Genomic DNA, 16,126 nt, shown 5'->3' with positions numbered 1-16,126 from the left:
GTGCTGCCTCCTCTCCACAATAGGATTTTATACCTCTGGGGCAGAGGAGGGCAAACTACAGCCAGATCTGGCCCATCCAGGCTTTCGATCAGGCCCATGGGATTACCGCTCCTGGAAGCGGCCAGCACAACGTCCCTGTGGCCCCCCGGCCCCTCACCCCCCCAAGGGGGAAGGAGAGGGGCAGAGAGCTCCATGTGCTACCCTCACTTGCAGGCACCACCCCCCGCAGCTCCCATTGGCTGCGGTTCCCCATTCCTGGCCAATGGGAGCTCTGGGGGTGGTACCCGCAGGTGAGGGCAGCGTGCAGCAAAGCCACCTGCCACCCCCGCCCACTCCCAGGAGCCACTGCCAGACATACTGGCCACTTCCGGGAGTGGCGCAGAGCCAGGGCAGGCAGGGAGACTGCCTTAGTCCTGCTGCACATCACTGCCACCCCAGAGCCACTCGAGGTAAGCGGTGCCAGGCTGGAGCCCGCACCCAACCCCCTGCCCTGACTCCCCTAACCCCCTGCCTTGAGCCCCCGCTACACCCCTCCTGCACCCAACCCCCTGCCCCAAGCCCCCTGCCGCACTCCAACCCCTTGCCCTGAGCCCCTTCCTGCACACCGCACCCCCCTCCCACACCCCAACTCCCTGCCCCAGCCCTACATTCATGGCCCTGCATACAATTTCCCCACCCAGATGTGGCCCTTGGGCCAAAGAGTTTGCCCACCCTTGCTCTGGGGTATAATTGAGCCCACTGCCTTCAAAGGGAGTAAAGGGCAGAATCTGGCTCCATAAGCATAAAAAGAGTTGGTCTCTTTACCTCCTCTATCACTTATTGCTTGCCCAGCAATTGCTCAACTCAGCCTTTGCTTTTGGCTGTGCTGAGCAATTAAACTCAATTTAAGTGAAGCTTATTTATATATTTGTTGTTTATATATAAATTACACACACCGGGGAGAAGCCAAAACAGCCTCTGTGTGAGATGCAGCAAGGTCACTGGATAGGAGATGGGACTACATTGCACAGAGTGCCTTACTCCTTCTCCATGACTAGCAGGCAGCCACCTAAACAGTCCTAGGCTGGGGGTTTTCTGATGCCAAAGAAAATGCTGAGAGCCTCAGGGACGCTGAGTCAGTGACTAGATTAAGGGCAGTTCCCCCAACAGGAGTAAGGATGTGTAATGGGAAATCTACATGAGGAAATTGATCAGAATAGCTCCCACAGTGGACACTTATTCCGCAATACCTATAGTGCTTTAAATTCACACCTTACCTTATTCGGGAACAGTTTCCCCATGTAGTCAAGCCCTAAAAGGCAGTGAGGATTAAGATGGACATAGGATTTCAGTTCTACTCCAGCAGCAGTGCTAAAAAAGCACAGGCAGCAGGGAAGTGATACACTGCCCTGAACGGATAACTCAGCCATGGCCATGCTGCCTTTCGGCAGAAATTTGGCCTCAAGAAGGAAGCGGGTGCTTAATGCCAATGAGTTTTCTGAAAAGCCACCTGCCATTTCGAAACTGTTTGGTACTAGGCTGGGGCCCTCCAAGCCTGCCTGCCACACTGGCAAGGGAGGCTCCCCATAGGTTGGGAGAGAGGCCTTTAGCTGTGGGCAGGCTTGCCCCCGCCCACATCCCAGAACCCAACAGGACACTAGGAAGAGAGGAGGATGAACTACAGACCCAGGAGATAGAGGAGCATTCCTTTAGGTTTCCCCAACAGCTGCTAGGTGCGTGCAGGCTGGTTGCCTCCTCCTGCTCTTTGCAAGGTGGTGGCTCACCCACTCCTTCATCCTCCTCTCTAGAAGGGATATGCTAAGCTTGAGGGCACCTGGGAACAATGGGACTGCAGTTACAGATTCAGGTTTCTGAGCTTCCCTTGACTTTTTGCTTTGAATTTTAATTTTATGGTGGCTACGTGAACACTAGGATCAACGTTCAGTGTTGTTTTCAGACCTTTGTTTCTCTGCTCACTTGCTACACTCCAGCTTTTTGATTAATGTTGGTATTTATAGAAACCCAGAGATCTATTCATACAACTGGGTGTGAGAGGGTGTGGATTAGGGGCAGAGTTCGCACACAGGCAATTTAGATCTAGGTCAGACGCAAGTCAGGAGGGTGAGATTCAACGATCTAGTGACAGCAGGAAAAAGGAATATAATCAGTCTGTAAGAGGGCACATCTGATTGTGGGCTGCTTCCAGTCCACACAGCTGGGACAAATTCCCTTGCTACCCACCCCCATACTTCTCCATGTCACCGCATGTAACCTGTAGAACAGGACTATGAAGAAGCACACAGACGTGGTCCAATGGCAGTACAGTGTGGTCGGGCTCTCCCTAACTTTTCTATTTATTCGCCATACAGGGGTCATTTTATTCTAACACAGAGATCACCTCTTTAAAACACTGGCCCAAAATTCCACAGCTTGGATGCCTGGAAGTTAGGCCGTTTCTTTAGGTGCTTGATTTTTCAAATGTGCTGAGCATATGGAAGTCAATGGCAACACAGATGCTCAGCACCTCTGACAGACTAACTGTTTAGAGGCTGAAACAGAGAAGGGCCTGACTTTAGGTGCCCAACAGGGCAAATTGGCCTCCATGCACAATAACGATTCAGATGAAAGCAAAGTGGACCTAGTAATATGAATGTCATCTGGTCAAAGAAAGGTAGGTGCATTGAAAGCTACCCAACTATTATGCCAGTTCAAAACAGGTTGTAGGCTCTAGAAGACATCAGGATGCCAGAGAATGACTGAGCACAACGAAATGGGATTTCTGGCAAGTCGGGCAAGCAAGTGGACAATATGGAAAGCACCTGAAAAACTCAGGATTAAAATAAATCTATGCGTGTTGGCAGCATCACTAACCAAGCATTTAGCTCAGGCACTGTTATTCAGAGAGAGACATTAAAAAATGATACAAAACATTTGACACTGTTGATGAAACATGGGAGGGTTTTGTAACTTTACCCGCTCTGCACATGCCCAGAATAACCTATTCAAAGAGAGTCCTGAACTCCAGAAGGGTTAAAGGCTCATTATTTGCATACCTCCTACTGTTAGCAATCTCAGCCGCTCCTTGAACACTGCAAGATCTGGGAGGGGAGGGAAAGGTGGGATGCAGAAGGGAGAAGACAGAGAGATGCAGTCAAAGTTAGTAAAACCAGAACTGTGAAGAGAAGTCATGGAAAGCACAAGTTAAAAAAAAATTATTCAAATATGGTCAAAACCACCATAGGAGAGAAGGTTTAGTATGGGGGATGACTATGCATTATACTGGGGAAGAGATCCATGATGAAATCCTTCAGAAAGCCAGCCGCAAAGAGGGTGCAGGTGAGAGTGAGGGATGTCACTGACACCGGGGAGCAATTGAGCTGCATGGTTTGAGATCTCCTCTTATTGTTCCCCTAAACGAAACATGCACATGAGAAGATTACAGCACACTGGCATGTAACAGCAGCCAGGAGTCTGACAAAGTTCTGGAAACCAACTATCTGTCAAAAGCCGTTGTAGCAGCATAAAGCCTTACGGGGAGGTATCATACACAGAGTTCCAGACGCTGAACAAGGGACCCTGTCCTTTCTTCACAGCTAGTTTATCAAGCTGGGAATTGTTCTGCAAATGCCAGTGTTTTGAATGCCTCAACTCCTCTGATCAATTGCTGCTGGTGGGAGATATGATTTTCAAGGTCACCCCTAAAGAGCAACGATGGATTTGCTGACAGCATTCAGCTACAAGGAAACTGGATGTAGAGCTGCAGTGCAGCTGCCTCTGCAACATCAGTGCAAGGCACAGAGAGGAGAACAGGTTCTCTGCACACTGACAGACGCAGGGATGCACACCTGTCCTTATGGGGATGTCGTTCTGATCACAGTCTTTGCACTGACTCAAGTCTGCCCGGTGTCTAAATGTTATTAATGGCTTGCTCATTTAATGGAGAGCCACGCATGCAAAATGCTTTGTCATTTCTGACACTGGCTGTGAGCATGCTGGATGGAGTCGGACATGCTGGGGACACAGGCAGTCAACACGCTGGACTCCTGCGCAGGATGGGCTACAGCTGGTTAGTAGTGCCAAAGCTCCATTTGTGGGTTAGAAAGATGGGGGGCTCAACCATTTTCATAGCATGGACCACATCTGAGACCCTCTCCTCCCTTTGGCTGCTCCACAACGGCCCTAGGCAATTGTTTACATGGAGAACAGTGAAGTATGCAGTGTGTTTTCAGCTGTCTTAATGACATTTTAGCAGCCAGAAAGGAGGAGAGCCAGCAACAGATGAGCAGCCAGCTCTTAGCAGATTACACTCTGGGCACCTCTGCAGCAGAGAATGTGGAGCATAAACCCCCAGTGTGAACTGTGAAGGCCAAGTTCACAGCAGTCTTGGTGAGAAAGGAAGCAGTGCACTTCCATATTCAAGATCTAGGCAGGACTGGATCTGACCAATGTGCTACTGAAACTCACTGGCTTGTGAATGAGATTTTCATGTTTGGGAGCCTCTGGTTACAAATAATCTTGTACGCTGCCCAGTGATCACATAAGCAACACAGAAGATCAGTCTGGGTTTGGGAAATCACCTGCTTGTTGAGCTTCTTGGGGCTAGATTTTGAACAGGAAAGCACCACTTGCTGTACCTTGATTTCAATATGTTCCCTCCGCTCCCCCAGCATCTAGCATAGGGTGGAATCTGCTGCGAAGACTCAAGGCACACCTTGGGTTTTAACAGCTAACATGGCTCTCTTTGTATCACTGTCCATCAGATCCATTACTGGCAGCAGGGAGTTAGGCTGGAATTTTCAAAGGAAAATAAGGAAGTTCAGCACTCACACCCCACTAACATTCCAGAGAAACTGGGTGCTTAAGTCTTTCTGGAGATCCCAACCTCAACCTTCTTCTCACACAAGCTTCAATACTCTTACACATTTCTCGGCATGAAAGGGGTCACATTGTTTAAGTCAAAAGGAGTTTCCGAAGGAGCAGAGATAATAGCAAATTGCTAAATAAAAGCCATTTGAAAAGCAAGAGATCAAGTTTCGGAAACTGGCTCTGTGCTACTCCCCTCTTAAGTACAGCATACACCCAACAGTATCTTGTACCTAAACTATTAGCTACAGAACTTGTACTAAAGCTGATCTCCATGTATTTCACTCCATGGACGTTGAAAGCAGGTTGTGTCACTAGGACAAATAAAATCATTGAGCAACTAACCATTCTGCTTGTTAACTGCAGCCCAAGTGTCAGGAAACCATTTTAATACAAAACTGAGCATGATTTGCTTAGAAATTAGCTTCATATGTGATAAACAGGCTACTGCAGATCCCAGGCCAGTAGCCAGAATATCTGTATTTGTCTTGCTGCTGACTCTAAGTATGCAAAGATCAAGTTGTAAGAGAAGGCCTAGGTGTTCCTCCTCCCTCTAATGGTCCCTGAGCTACTAGCCAGTGAACAGCACTGGTAGAGAGGTCTGCTAACTGCCCCCCAGTGGCAAGAGTAACAGTACATGATCGCCTGACACTAGTATAGCATTTCCCCACAGTCAAAGCACTTTACCAAAAGTATATACGTCCCAGCAGTCCTGAATGCTAGGCAAGTATATACCTCTAGACTAGGAAATAGAGGCATAGGTGTCTTTGCCTAAGGCCATGGGGGTACCAGTGCTGAAATTGGGATTTAGATGAATAAGGCATACATAGGGAAAGGCATTCATAGAATCATAGAATATCAGGGTTGGAAGGGATCTCAGGAGGTCATCTAGTCTAACCCCCTGTTCAAAGTAGGACCAATCGCCAATTTTTGCCCCAGATTCCTAAATGGCCCCCTCAAGGATTGAAATGACAACCCTGGGTTTAGCAGGCCAATGCTCAAACCACTGAGCTATTCCTCCACCCATCCCAAAAATGAGTGCAGAATCATAGCATATCAAGATTGGAAGGGACTGCAGGAGATCATCTAGTCCAACCCCCTGCTCAAAGCAGGACCAATCCCCAATTTTTGCCTAAATGGCCCCCTCAAGGATTGAACTCACAACCCTGGATTTAGCAGGCCAATGCTCAAACCACTGAGCTATCCCTCCCCACAAGAGGCATTAAACCAAGAGACACACAGACCCCTATTCTCCTCTCCCCGACCCACTTCAGTGATTCACACCGCTGTAAACGAGCTCAGAATGAGGCGCTCAGATTCTCACTCCTAGAAGAGAGGAGGAGCAGCGAGGGATACCTCAGTAAAAACAGAGGTGGCCAGTACGCAGCCAACAGTTACATAGCCAGACATGGCCCACGGTGCTCTGGTGTTGCCCTCAATTTTATTCTAGAGATTAAAGGTCCAGCTGTGTAATGAGACTGGACTGCTCCAATCAAAGTGGTATAATGCACTCTGGGTCCTGTAATCCCCACAGTTCTACATCTCTACACTCCTGGGGCTCGTGGCAAGATGCCAGCCTGGCTCTTGACTACGCAGCTGTGGATGTCCTGGAACAACAGAGCAAGGCAACCTCTTTACTTGTCGCTAGATTATATCATGCGCCAACATCCATCCAATCAGAGTCTCAGTTTTCAAAACAATAACTTTGTGAATTATTCTGTTTTTAGTACCTCTCCTCTGTTTATAGCAGAGAAGTCTGAAGAAGGGGAAATTACTGCTTTCTGACTGTGCTCTTTGGCATCTGGAAAACATCTGGTTTTGTCCTGTTTCTTATGAAGTCCAACCACTACAACTTTGTTTACTTGCTAGGGCAGTGGCAGCCCCAAGGGGTGGGGCTAATTTAGGGAACAGAGAGTAAGCCAAGCTGCATAGCTGGCAGATCAGTTGTATGTTTTTGTCAGTCACCACTTTTTTTTTTTTAAGCTTTAAAAACATTGACTGCACAACAGCTTTTTAGCTTGCCTTTTCACAATCTGATCCAATAGGCCAGAGCTATGTGTTAATTTGCACCTCTTGCAAACCCACTGGTTTCAGACTGAACTCAGCAGCCACATATGGCTTTTAGGATGGCAAAGATCTGAACTAGATTGGCTATGGTGCCATATCAGAACATAATTCTCATCAATCTAGACCCACTTTCTGGCTCTGGAGATTGTTAAAATTTAAAAAAAGGAAATCCCAGCAACACTTGCCTACCAATGATGTGGGATTTTGCAGCTGGGTTTGACTCAGTCTTGCTGTGAAAGGCAGTACTGCTATTTGCAGTACTGCATATAAGTCATATCTGTCTCCTCTTGAACTCTAATCTCTCTAATGGGATTCCAGCTGCTCCAGAGAAGGTCAGGTCAGCACTTGCAGTACAAATAGATGTCCTGGGTGTGTCCTCGACTGTACCTCCCTATGGCATTGTCACCGATATTTTCCTATGGGCACTCTCATTGACAAGCTAGTATTGCAGAGTTTTGTTTTCCTATTAACACATCTGCTGCAGAAGGCCCTCCACTGGGAATCAGGCCTGCTTCTCTGAAGTCTGCAATGATTTACCTATTTTGGTAAAACAAATCACACCCCTAGCCAAAGATTAAATCAGTCCAAGAACCTTGCATAGCCCAGCTCTTTGAGACGTTCATTCCGGGGTGAGCTTTCAGATAATCAGAATTAAACAAAATTCATGGTGTAGATGGGATGGTCTAATCCTGCCTCAGTGCTGGGGATGGACTAGATGACTTCTTGAGGTCCCTTCTGGCTCTACATTTCTATGATTCATCTCAATAAATGAGATGGAACTGCCCCACCAAAGCTGTTGCAATGTTCATTCCGACTCTTCTCTTGCTCCTATTTGTAACTTCACACTGATGCTGGTGTGATAAGTACCATGTATTCAGCATTATGACTTCCTGGCAGGGTCAGACAATCCACACTGCCCTTCCAAAGGAAAAGGCACTACAGAGAAACGCTATGCCAGAGTCTCCCCGACGCCATCAGCACCAGAGGATGGAGGGAGCAGCAGGTAACCAGTTACAGCTCCCAGACCCTCCAGCACCACCGCCACCTGGAACTGCCAATAAGCAGCTCGAAGTTGCACCACTGGTGTAGGGTCCTAAATGGAACCCACAGTCTGCCCCAGTGAGGGCACCAACGTGGTGAGCTCCGGCATGCTCCTTCCCTCCTCACTGCACTGGTGGTGGGCCAGGTGCCAGGTGCAGACAGGGCTCAGATCAAGCACATCTGAGCCAGCAGGGAGCCCCCCTACACCAGAGGAAATTTCTGCAGGTCAGCTGCAGCCCATTCCCAGCTGCCTTGCACTGCCTGAACAGCCACAAGGGGCTTTGATTTCAATACAGTATTTGGCCCACACACCAAGTAATGCACAGTATATTTCCCCAACCACCCCACAGCCTTCTGCTTAGAGCTAGTGTCAAAGTCTCTCTGTAGAAAGGAATCCTAGACATCTGCTTTGTAGATTTAGTTTCCTCCCCTGCGGCGCTAAGTCCTTCACAAGTCTCCCTGGGCTGCTCTTCACCACTTAATCTCTTCTAAAGAGAGCTGAACTCAAATTCTTGCCAGGTTAAGCACCTGGGGCCAGATGCTCATTTAGGTCTGGCCTACTCACAGATTTTGTACTGGTATAAACTAGGTTGGGCTGGGATGCATTTTTTTTAAACTGATCTAGTTATACAAGTAAAATCCCTAGCATGGTTGTATATTTGTGCGTATTGTGTTTTAACTACTTAACTATATTGGCATAGTTAAAGCAGTACATCTTGTGTGTTTAGATAAGGCCTTTGGCTCCTAAATGAAGCAACCAGCTTTTCAAACACACTCCAGTTTAGCTGCTGGGGGCAAAGCGGTCTTCTGAAAGTCTGTTCCCTCAGCATAACTAGACTATACTTGCTACTAAGACTATTTCTTCCTTTGGAGTCTTAGCCGATGCACATCTGCTCACAGCTAAGCCAGCTAATTTCATTTAGAACTTCCTGACAGATTAGATTCCTCCACAATGAGTTTTAACTGCAGCAGGGAAAGCTGAGACACTCAAAAGACAAAAGTTCTACAACATTCTTACTGGCTTCCTATCTTGTTCTTTAACAATGTTAGGATTTTACTTGACACAGACTTTGACAGAATGCAGGAACTCTTCAGCAGACATCTGTGCTAGTGTTTACTTTTCTCTTATGTTTGTTGACCCACCAGATGTTCCTACAGCCTTTCCACTGTCCACTGCTCCTGCTTTTAGATCTTGCAATGTCCATTTGGGGAAGACATCCAGTTTTAAATTCTTTTTATTTAATGAAGCAAACACTTCGATCCTGGTGAGGACTGTGCCAGAGCAGAACAACCTGTGTTTAACCGGATGCTCAGATGTACTGCTGAAATTGTTTCCTCAACAGGATGGGGAAAATGCTGTAAATAGTAACCCTGCTAATCTTGAAAATCCTATGTAGCTTTTTACACTGATCTTAGTAAAGATTGGGGGAAAAGATGTTAAGATCAAGATTTCAAAAGTAACTGGTGATTTTGAGCGGTATGTTTAGAAAACATGTTAATACATTCCCAAGTCTAGTCAGGGTCTAGAATCAGCGGATAGCCTACACACCACTTAAAGTCTCAGGATAGGTCTTAAACTGGTGCATACAGGTACGTTTTGCGCTGGCCCTCAATTTGTCCCTTAAAGGATTTCAGCCTGCTCGGCTCCAGCTCTATTCTAGCTCATACATCAATACAATGTTACTAAACAAGTTAAAATGTGTTTTCTGTCAGTGCCGCAAAGCCGACGAGCTGAGAATAAGAGCAGAATCCCAACAAAAAACAAACAGTTTTGCATCTAAAAATGAATATTGAATCTGTGAAGCACAGACCTACTATACCTTTAAACAAGGCATTTTCCAGATTAGAACAGTACTCCGCTCAGCGTTAAATTTAATTTAGTTCTCAAGAAGTTTCTTCCTTTTAGTGCTGTGATATGGGGCCCGATTCTCGCCTACACTAATGCCCCTTTAGGCCACTTTGGCAGCATAAAAGTGGCCTCAGAGGGCAGAAAGAGCCTCATGAGAATACTGAGCACAGAGGCCCCCACAGCTGGTGTTCAGACTGGTGTCAGGGTCTACACTGCCCCTTCTCTCAGCCATCCCCCAGCTGTAGGGGGTGCATTGGAGTCATGGCCATAACGCACTCACTATGACTTTTCTTTGTTTTCCAGGAGTTACAGGAAGTAGAGCTTAAAATTAAAGAAGCACGAGGCTGCTTTAATTTACATGAGGGGCTGTGCAGGGTGCCACACAATCTCAAAATCCAGGGAACACAAGATGTGGCTCAAAACCACCTTTACCCCTTCTGCTTCCACAAACATGGGCAAAGAACTAGAATGAGAGCCATCAAATGATTTTAAATGCTCATCAGGTGTTTCCAGTGATGCAGTTAGCAGACATCAGATTAAACGTTCCTTTTCTTTCCTTGATCTGGACTCTTGGGAACTGACAGGCTAAGCCATCAACGTGAAGGATTCCAGCCACAGAACTAGCTTCACCCAGAGTTCACTGGTCTTTGTGGCAGAGACCCAGACAACTCTATTTAGATACGCATTTTCTGGACATTGTGCTGAGATTGCGGAAGGTTTCCCCTTATTTGGTGAATCTGGGTGTCTGAAAGCAAGTTCCTCATTATTGCTCCCTGACAGAATCAGCACCAGCTAAGACTTTGTTTTAAAGTTGCACTGCACCACAAGGGAAGGAATGGTGAACGATAAATCTTAATACAAAATCGGACCCAACTGTCAAGAGCTCTAGGAACAATGAATGATCGTAGACAGGATTACCTGCCCTTCATAGCCACAATGCAACTACTGCTTCAATAACCCTATATGCTTCAGCCAAGCTAAACAAGTTGATTTTTGTAATTATTTCCCCTCGCACACTTCGGAATAGATTCCAGCAGGATGTTCCTTTTCCTGTACTGGTAGCTGGACAAGACATCATCAAATACATTTACATGCACAATATATTCTGATCAGGTGTTTCACCCATGTCAGGGTTAGTGGTCATTACACTTGCTCTAGTCTACGTTAGAAGCATGCCGCTTGGGAGAGCTTACAGAATCAGGTTTATAAACCCTTGGAAAGTACCAGCAAGTTGACAGAGATCAGCCACCATAATCTAGACTAGAAGAACAGCAGCATACTACAGAGATCAAAATTAGAAACTGTTGCGAGGTACTGGAATTTCAGCACCTTTGGGATAGAATTTCAAGTACTGAACAATACACAGTCATCTGTGCAACATACATGCATCTTCCAACCAAAAGCACTGTATTTTCAACCTCTCTACTTAATATGGGAAGGCATTCCAAAGCTTCCTTGTCATGATCACTAGCAGATAATTATTGGTCAAAATTGAAACTGTGCATTCAACTTGTTTTAAAGTCCCACAGCAAGCCAAGGAACTAAGGAATGCAACAACATTGTCACAGAATTAGCACCATGATATATGACTGTGGGTATTTCAAGAGAGAATTCTTTTTGACTGCACTATTCTTGCGTGGAGAATACCAACAAAGCGCCTGTCTTCTCCAACCTGCTGAGGGCTACCATCATGGCCCCTAGAAGCAGCAGCAGCCTGCTGATGAGAAAACAGCAATGCTCTTTGAGGATTCCAGTAGCAAGGGATGCTAAGGAAAGGAAGCATGAACACCCATCTCCATGAAACCTGTCTCCTCCTATCACTTTATATTTCCACAGAAATGCAATTGTTTGCAGCATTGGACTAGTCAGTCCCCTTACAACTGCAATGTGAAATTAACAAATGTTGATAGGAGACGAGAGAGAACATGGCTCCTAGATCTACCACATGGCACAATACACGTCCACTAGGATAACTAGAAGGAGTAGACGAACTGGTGCGTTGCAGCTAGTCTGGTGAAGCTAATGTTTCACCAGATACAAATTTAGAGAGTGTGATCATTACTAAGGAAACTTAAGACCCCTCTTCCTGGTGACAGATTTCAGAGTAACAGCCGTGTTAGTCTGTATTCGCAAAAGGAAAAGGAGTACTTGTGGCACCTTAGAGACTAACCAATTTATTCGAGCATGAGCTTTCGTGAGCTACAGCTCACTTCATCGGATGCATACCGTGGAAACTGCAGCAGACTTTATATACACACAGAGATCATGAAACAATACCTCCTCCCACCCCACTGTCCTGCTGGTAATAGCTTATCTAAAGTGATCATCAAGTTGGGCCATTTCCAGCACAAATCCAGGTTCTCTCACCCTCCACCCCCCCCACACACAAACTCACTCTCCTGCTGGTAATAGCCCATCCAAAGTGACAACTCTCTACACAATGTGCATGATAATCAAGATGGCCATTTCCAGCACAAATCCAGGTTCTCTCACCCCCCTCCAAAAACCACACACACAAACTCACTATCCTGCTGGTAATAGCTCATCCAAAGTGACCACTCTCCCTACAATGTGCATGATCATCAAGGTGGGCCATTTCCAGCACAAATCCAGGTTTTCTCACCCCCCACCCCCATACACACAAACCTGGATTTGTGCTGGAAATGGCCCAACTTGATGATCACTTTAGATAAGCTATTACCAGCAGGACAGTGGGGTGGGAGGAGGTATTGTTTCATGATCTCTGTGTGTATATAAAGTCTGCTGCAGTTTCCACGGTATGCATCCGATGAAGTGAGCTGTAGCTCACGAAAGCTCATGCTCAAATAAATTGGTTAGTCTCTAAGGTGCCACAAGTACTCCTTTTCTTCCTGGTGAAGCGTTCTATCTACAACAAAGCTGTGAAAGTGAGAGAGGAGCTCAAGCAATGCGGCACTAACTGTTCTCAAAGCCCTCACCCAGTTTGTCTGAGGATGTGATAATATCAGCTGGAACGCACGAGTCCAGATCTGCATCCAAGATTCCCAGTGGGTCGAGCTGTGCTACATGATGCCCTCGAATCTATGAAATGGGCCAGGAATGGAAAGGAAAGTGGATACCAAAAAGGGAGAGGGTAAAAGAAAAAGAAAAAAAAGGAGGGAAGGGATAAAAAAAGTTAAATTACATTCAAATTAATTTGCAGAGTAATTCTCACCGACGTTTGGAGAAACAGTTACTGGTGCATCATCAAAATTTACACAACTAATGCCGAGAGGATCAAGCTTTGCAATGTGGTGACCCCTGACCTGGAAGCAACAACATAGATCAGTTATTAAACAAGCTCATTAAAAGAGACACACACATTTTCACATTCCACCCTTCCTGCAAAGCCACTGTACAAAAGGGATCCATTGCATGAATGTATAAAAAAGTTGCCCATAAACATCACAACTTGTGTTTAAGAACAACATGGAGTATACACTATATACAAAGTTTATCAATATGGCCCCAGAACTTCCTGCCACCGCCCCTCCCCCCGAGTTAGCCATTATTAACTCCATTTTACAGATCAAAGTAAACTGTGGAGGGGATATTAAGGAATGCAACAGCACTGTCACAAAATTAGCACCATGACATATGACTGGGGGTATTTCAAGAAAGAGATTTCTTTTTGACTGCACTATTCTTGCATGGCGAATACCAACAAAGCTCCTATCTTCTCCAATTTGCTGAGGGCTACCATCATGGCCCCTAGAAGCAGCAGCAGCCTGTTGACGAGAAAGCAGCAATGCTCTTTGAGGATTCCAGTAGCAAGGGACGTTAAGGAAAGGAAGCATGAACACCCATCTCCATGAGGTGTTCATGGTGTTCAAGGTGGATAGAAAGCTGGCTAGTTCATTGGGCTCAATGGGTAGTGATCAATGGCTCCCTGTCTAGTTGGCAGCTGGTATCAAGTGGAGTGGCCCAAAGGTCGGTTCTGGGGCTGGTTTTGTTCAATATCTTCATTAATGATCTGGAGGATGGCGTAGATTGCACCCTCAGCAAGTCTGCAGATGACACTAAACTGGGAGGAATGGTAGGTATGCTGGAGGGTAGGGATAGAATACAGAGGGACCTAAACAAATTAAACGATTGGGCCAAAAGAAATCTGATGAGGTTCAACAAGAACAAGTGCAGAGTCCCAGGAAGGAAGGAAGAATCCCATGCACTGCTACAGACTAGAGACCGAGTGGCGAGGCAGCAGATCTGCAGAAAAGGACCTAAAAGGGGTTACGGTGGATGAGAAGCTGGATATGAGTCAACAGTGGGCCCTTGTTGCCAAAGAGGCTAACGGCATTTTGGGCTGTGTAAGTAGGAGCACTGCCAGCAGATCAAGGGATGTGATCATTCCCCTCTATTCGGCATTGGTAAGGCCTCATCTGCAGTACCATGTCCAGTTTTGGGTCCCACACTACAAGAAGGATGTGGAAAAATTGGAAAACATCCAGCAGAGGGCAACAAAAATGATTAGGGGGCTGGAGCACATGACTTATGAGGAGAGGCTGAGGGAACTGGGATTGTTTAGTCTGCAGAAGAGAAGAATGAAGGGGGTTTGATAGCTGCTTTCAACTACCTGAAAGGGAGTTCCAAAGCGGATGAATCTAGACTGTTCTCAGTGGTAGCAGATGACAGAACAAGGAGTACAGGTCTCAAGTTGCAGTGGGGGAGTTTTAGGTTGGGAAAAACTTTTTCACTAGGAGGGTGGTGAAGCACTGGAATGGGTTACCTAGGGAAGTGGTGGAATCTCCTTCCATAGAGGCTTTTAAGATCAGGCTTGCCAAAGCCCTGGCTGGGATGATTTAGTTGGGGATGGGTCCTGCTTTTGAGCAGGGGGTTGGACTAGATGACCTCCTGAGGTCCCTTCCAACCCTAATATTCTATGATTACTTAGGCTGTAAGCGCTTTGGGGAAGGGATTATGTCTTCACGTTCTGCAAAGGGACTTTTGAGCTCTGTCAGATAATTTCTGAAAGCATTTCCTAAACAGGTCAAGGGATTGACAAGCATGACCTGAACACATGCCTAAGTGAAACATTATTAATAGCCTCTTGGTCCCAATCAGATTCTAAGGTTCCCGTCCAACCCACAGTAGCTAGGACACAAGAAAGTAGACCTATTGCATGCTCTGTGGTTTGGTAAGTTGTTCGTATTTTGTTTCTGCTTGGACCAATAGGATGTCCTGGTTTTATATTTAAAACATTTACAGTGTGAAGTTTCTCAGCTCAACAGCAGATAGCAGCCCAGAAGGCTCACATGGTTATGAATGCAGCAGAAACCTTCTCCACAGTGAAGAAATTTATAATACTGGGGGTCAAATTCAATACAGGCAAAGCAAAGATTTTCTTCTTTGCTGAAAGAAAAGGAGTACTTGTGGCACCTTAGAGACTAACCAATTTATTTGAGCATAAGCTTTCATGAGCTACAGCTCACTTCATCAGATGCATACTGTGGAAAATACAGAAGATGTTTTTATACACACAAACCATGAAAAAATGGGTGTTTAAAACTACAAAGGTTTTCTCTCCCCCCACCCCACTCTCCTGCTGGTAATAGCTTATCCAAAGTGATCATTCTCCTTACAATGTGTATGATAATCAAGGTGGGCCATTTCCAGCACAAATCCAGGGTTTAACAAGAACATCTGAGGAACGGAGTGGGGGGGAGGGGGGGAACAAGGGGAAAATACCTTGCATAATAACTTAGCCACTCCCAGTCTCTATTCAAGCCTAACTTAATTGCATCCAATTTGCAAATGAATTCCAATTCAGCAGTCTCTCGCTGGAGTCTGGTTTTGAAGTTTTTCTGTTGTAAAATCGCAACTTTCATGTCTGTAATCGCGTGACCAGAGAGATTGAAGTGTTCTCCGACTGGTTTATGAATGTTATAATTCTTGACATCTGATTTGTGTCCATTTATTCTTTTATGTAGAGACTGTCCAGTTTGACCAATGTACATGGCAGAGGGGCATTGCTGGCACATGATGGCATATATCACATTGGTGGATGTGCAGGTGAACGAGCCTCTGATAGCGTGTTATTAGGCGCTGTGATGGTGTCCCCTGAATAGATATGTGCGCACAGTTGGCAACGGGCTTTGTTGCAAGGATAGGTTCCTGGGTTAGTGGTTCTATTGTGTGGTATGTGGTTGCTGGTGAGTATTCGCTTCAGGTTGGGGGGCTGTCTGTAGGCAAGGACTGGCCTGTCTCCCAAGATTTGAGAGAGAGTGTTGGGTCATCCTTCAGGATAGGTTGTAGATCCTTGATAATGCGTTGGAGGGGTTTTAGTTGGGGGCTGAAGGTGACGGCTAGTGG

At 46.1% G+C, this 16,126-nt stretch overlaps 1 protein-coding gene across 8 annotated transcripts in view; it reads right to left on the bottom strand.

Moving 5' to 3' along the window:
- Positions 1–16,126, bottom strand: part of OGDH (oxoglutarate dehydrogenase) — a 136,166-nt gene that overhangs the window by 66,945 nt on the left and 53,095 nt on the right. For 5 of the 8 annotated variants that reach the window (XM_073325332.1, XM_073325340.1, XM_073325333.1 and 2 more), the window contains 2 exons: positions 12,757–12,859; positions 3,033–3,077 (listed from right to left, as the gene is read on the bottom strand). In XM_073325332.1, coding sequence (XP_073181433.1) covers positions 3,033–3,077; positions 12,757–12,859 — 148 coding nt within the window. Of the gene's footprint in view, positions 1–3,032; positions 3,078–12,756; positions 12,860–12,992; positions 13,084–16,126 lie in introns of all 8 variants that reach the window. The other 3 variants (XM_073325334.1, XM_073325336.1, XM_073325335.1) reach the window with 3 other exon arrangements.

Source organism: Lepidochelys kempii, chromosome 26 (genome assembly GCF_965140265.1).
Source record: "Lepidochelys kempii isolate rLepKem1 chromosome 26, rLepKem1.hap2, whole genome shotgun sequence".
In the NCBI taxonomy this organism is placed as follows: domain Eukaryota; kingdom Metazoa; phylum Chordata; order Testudines; family Cheloniidae; genus Lepidochelys; species Lepidochelys kempii.
This window is presented reverse-complemented; position numbering and strand designations above follow the sequence as displayed.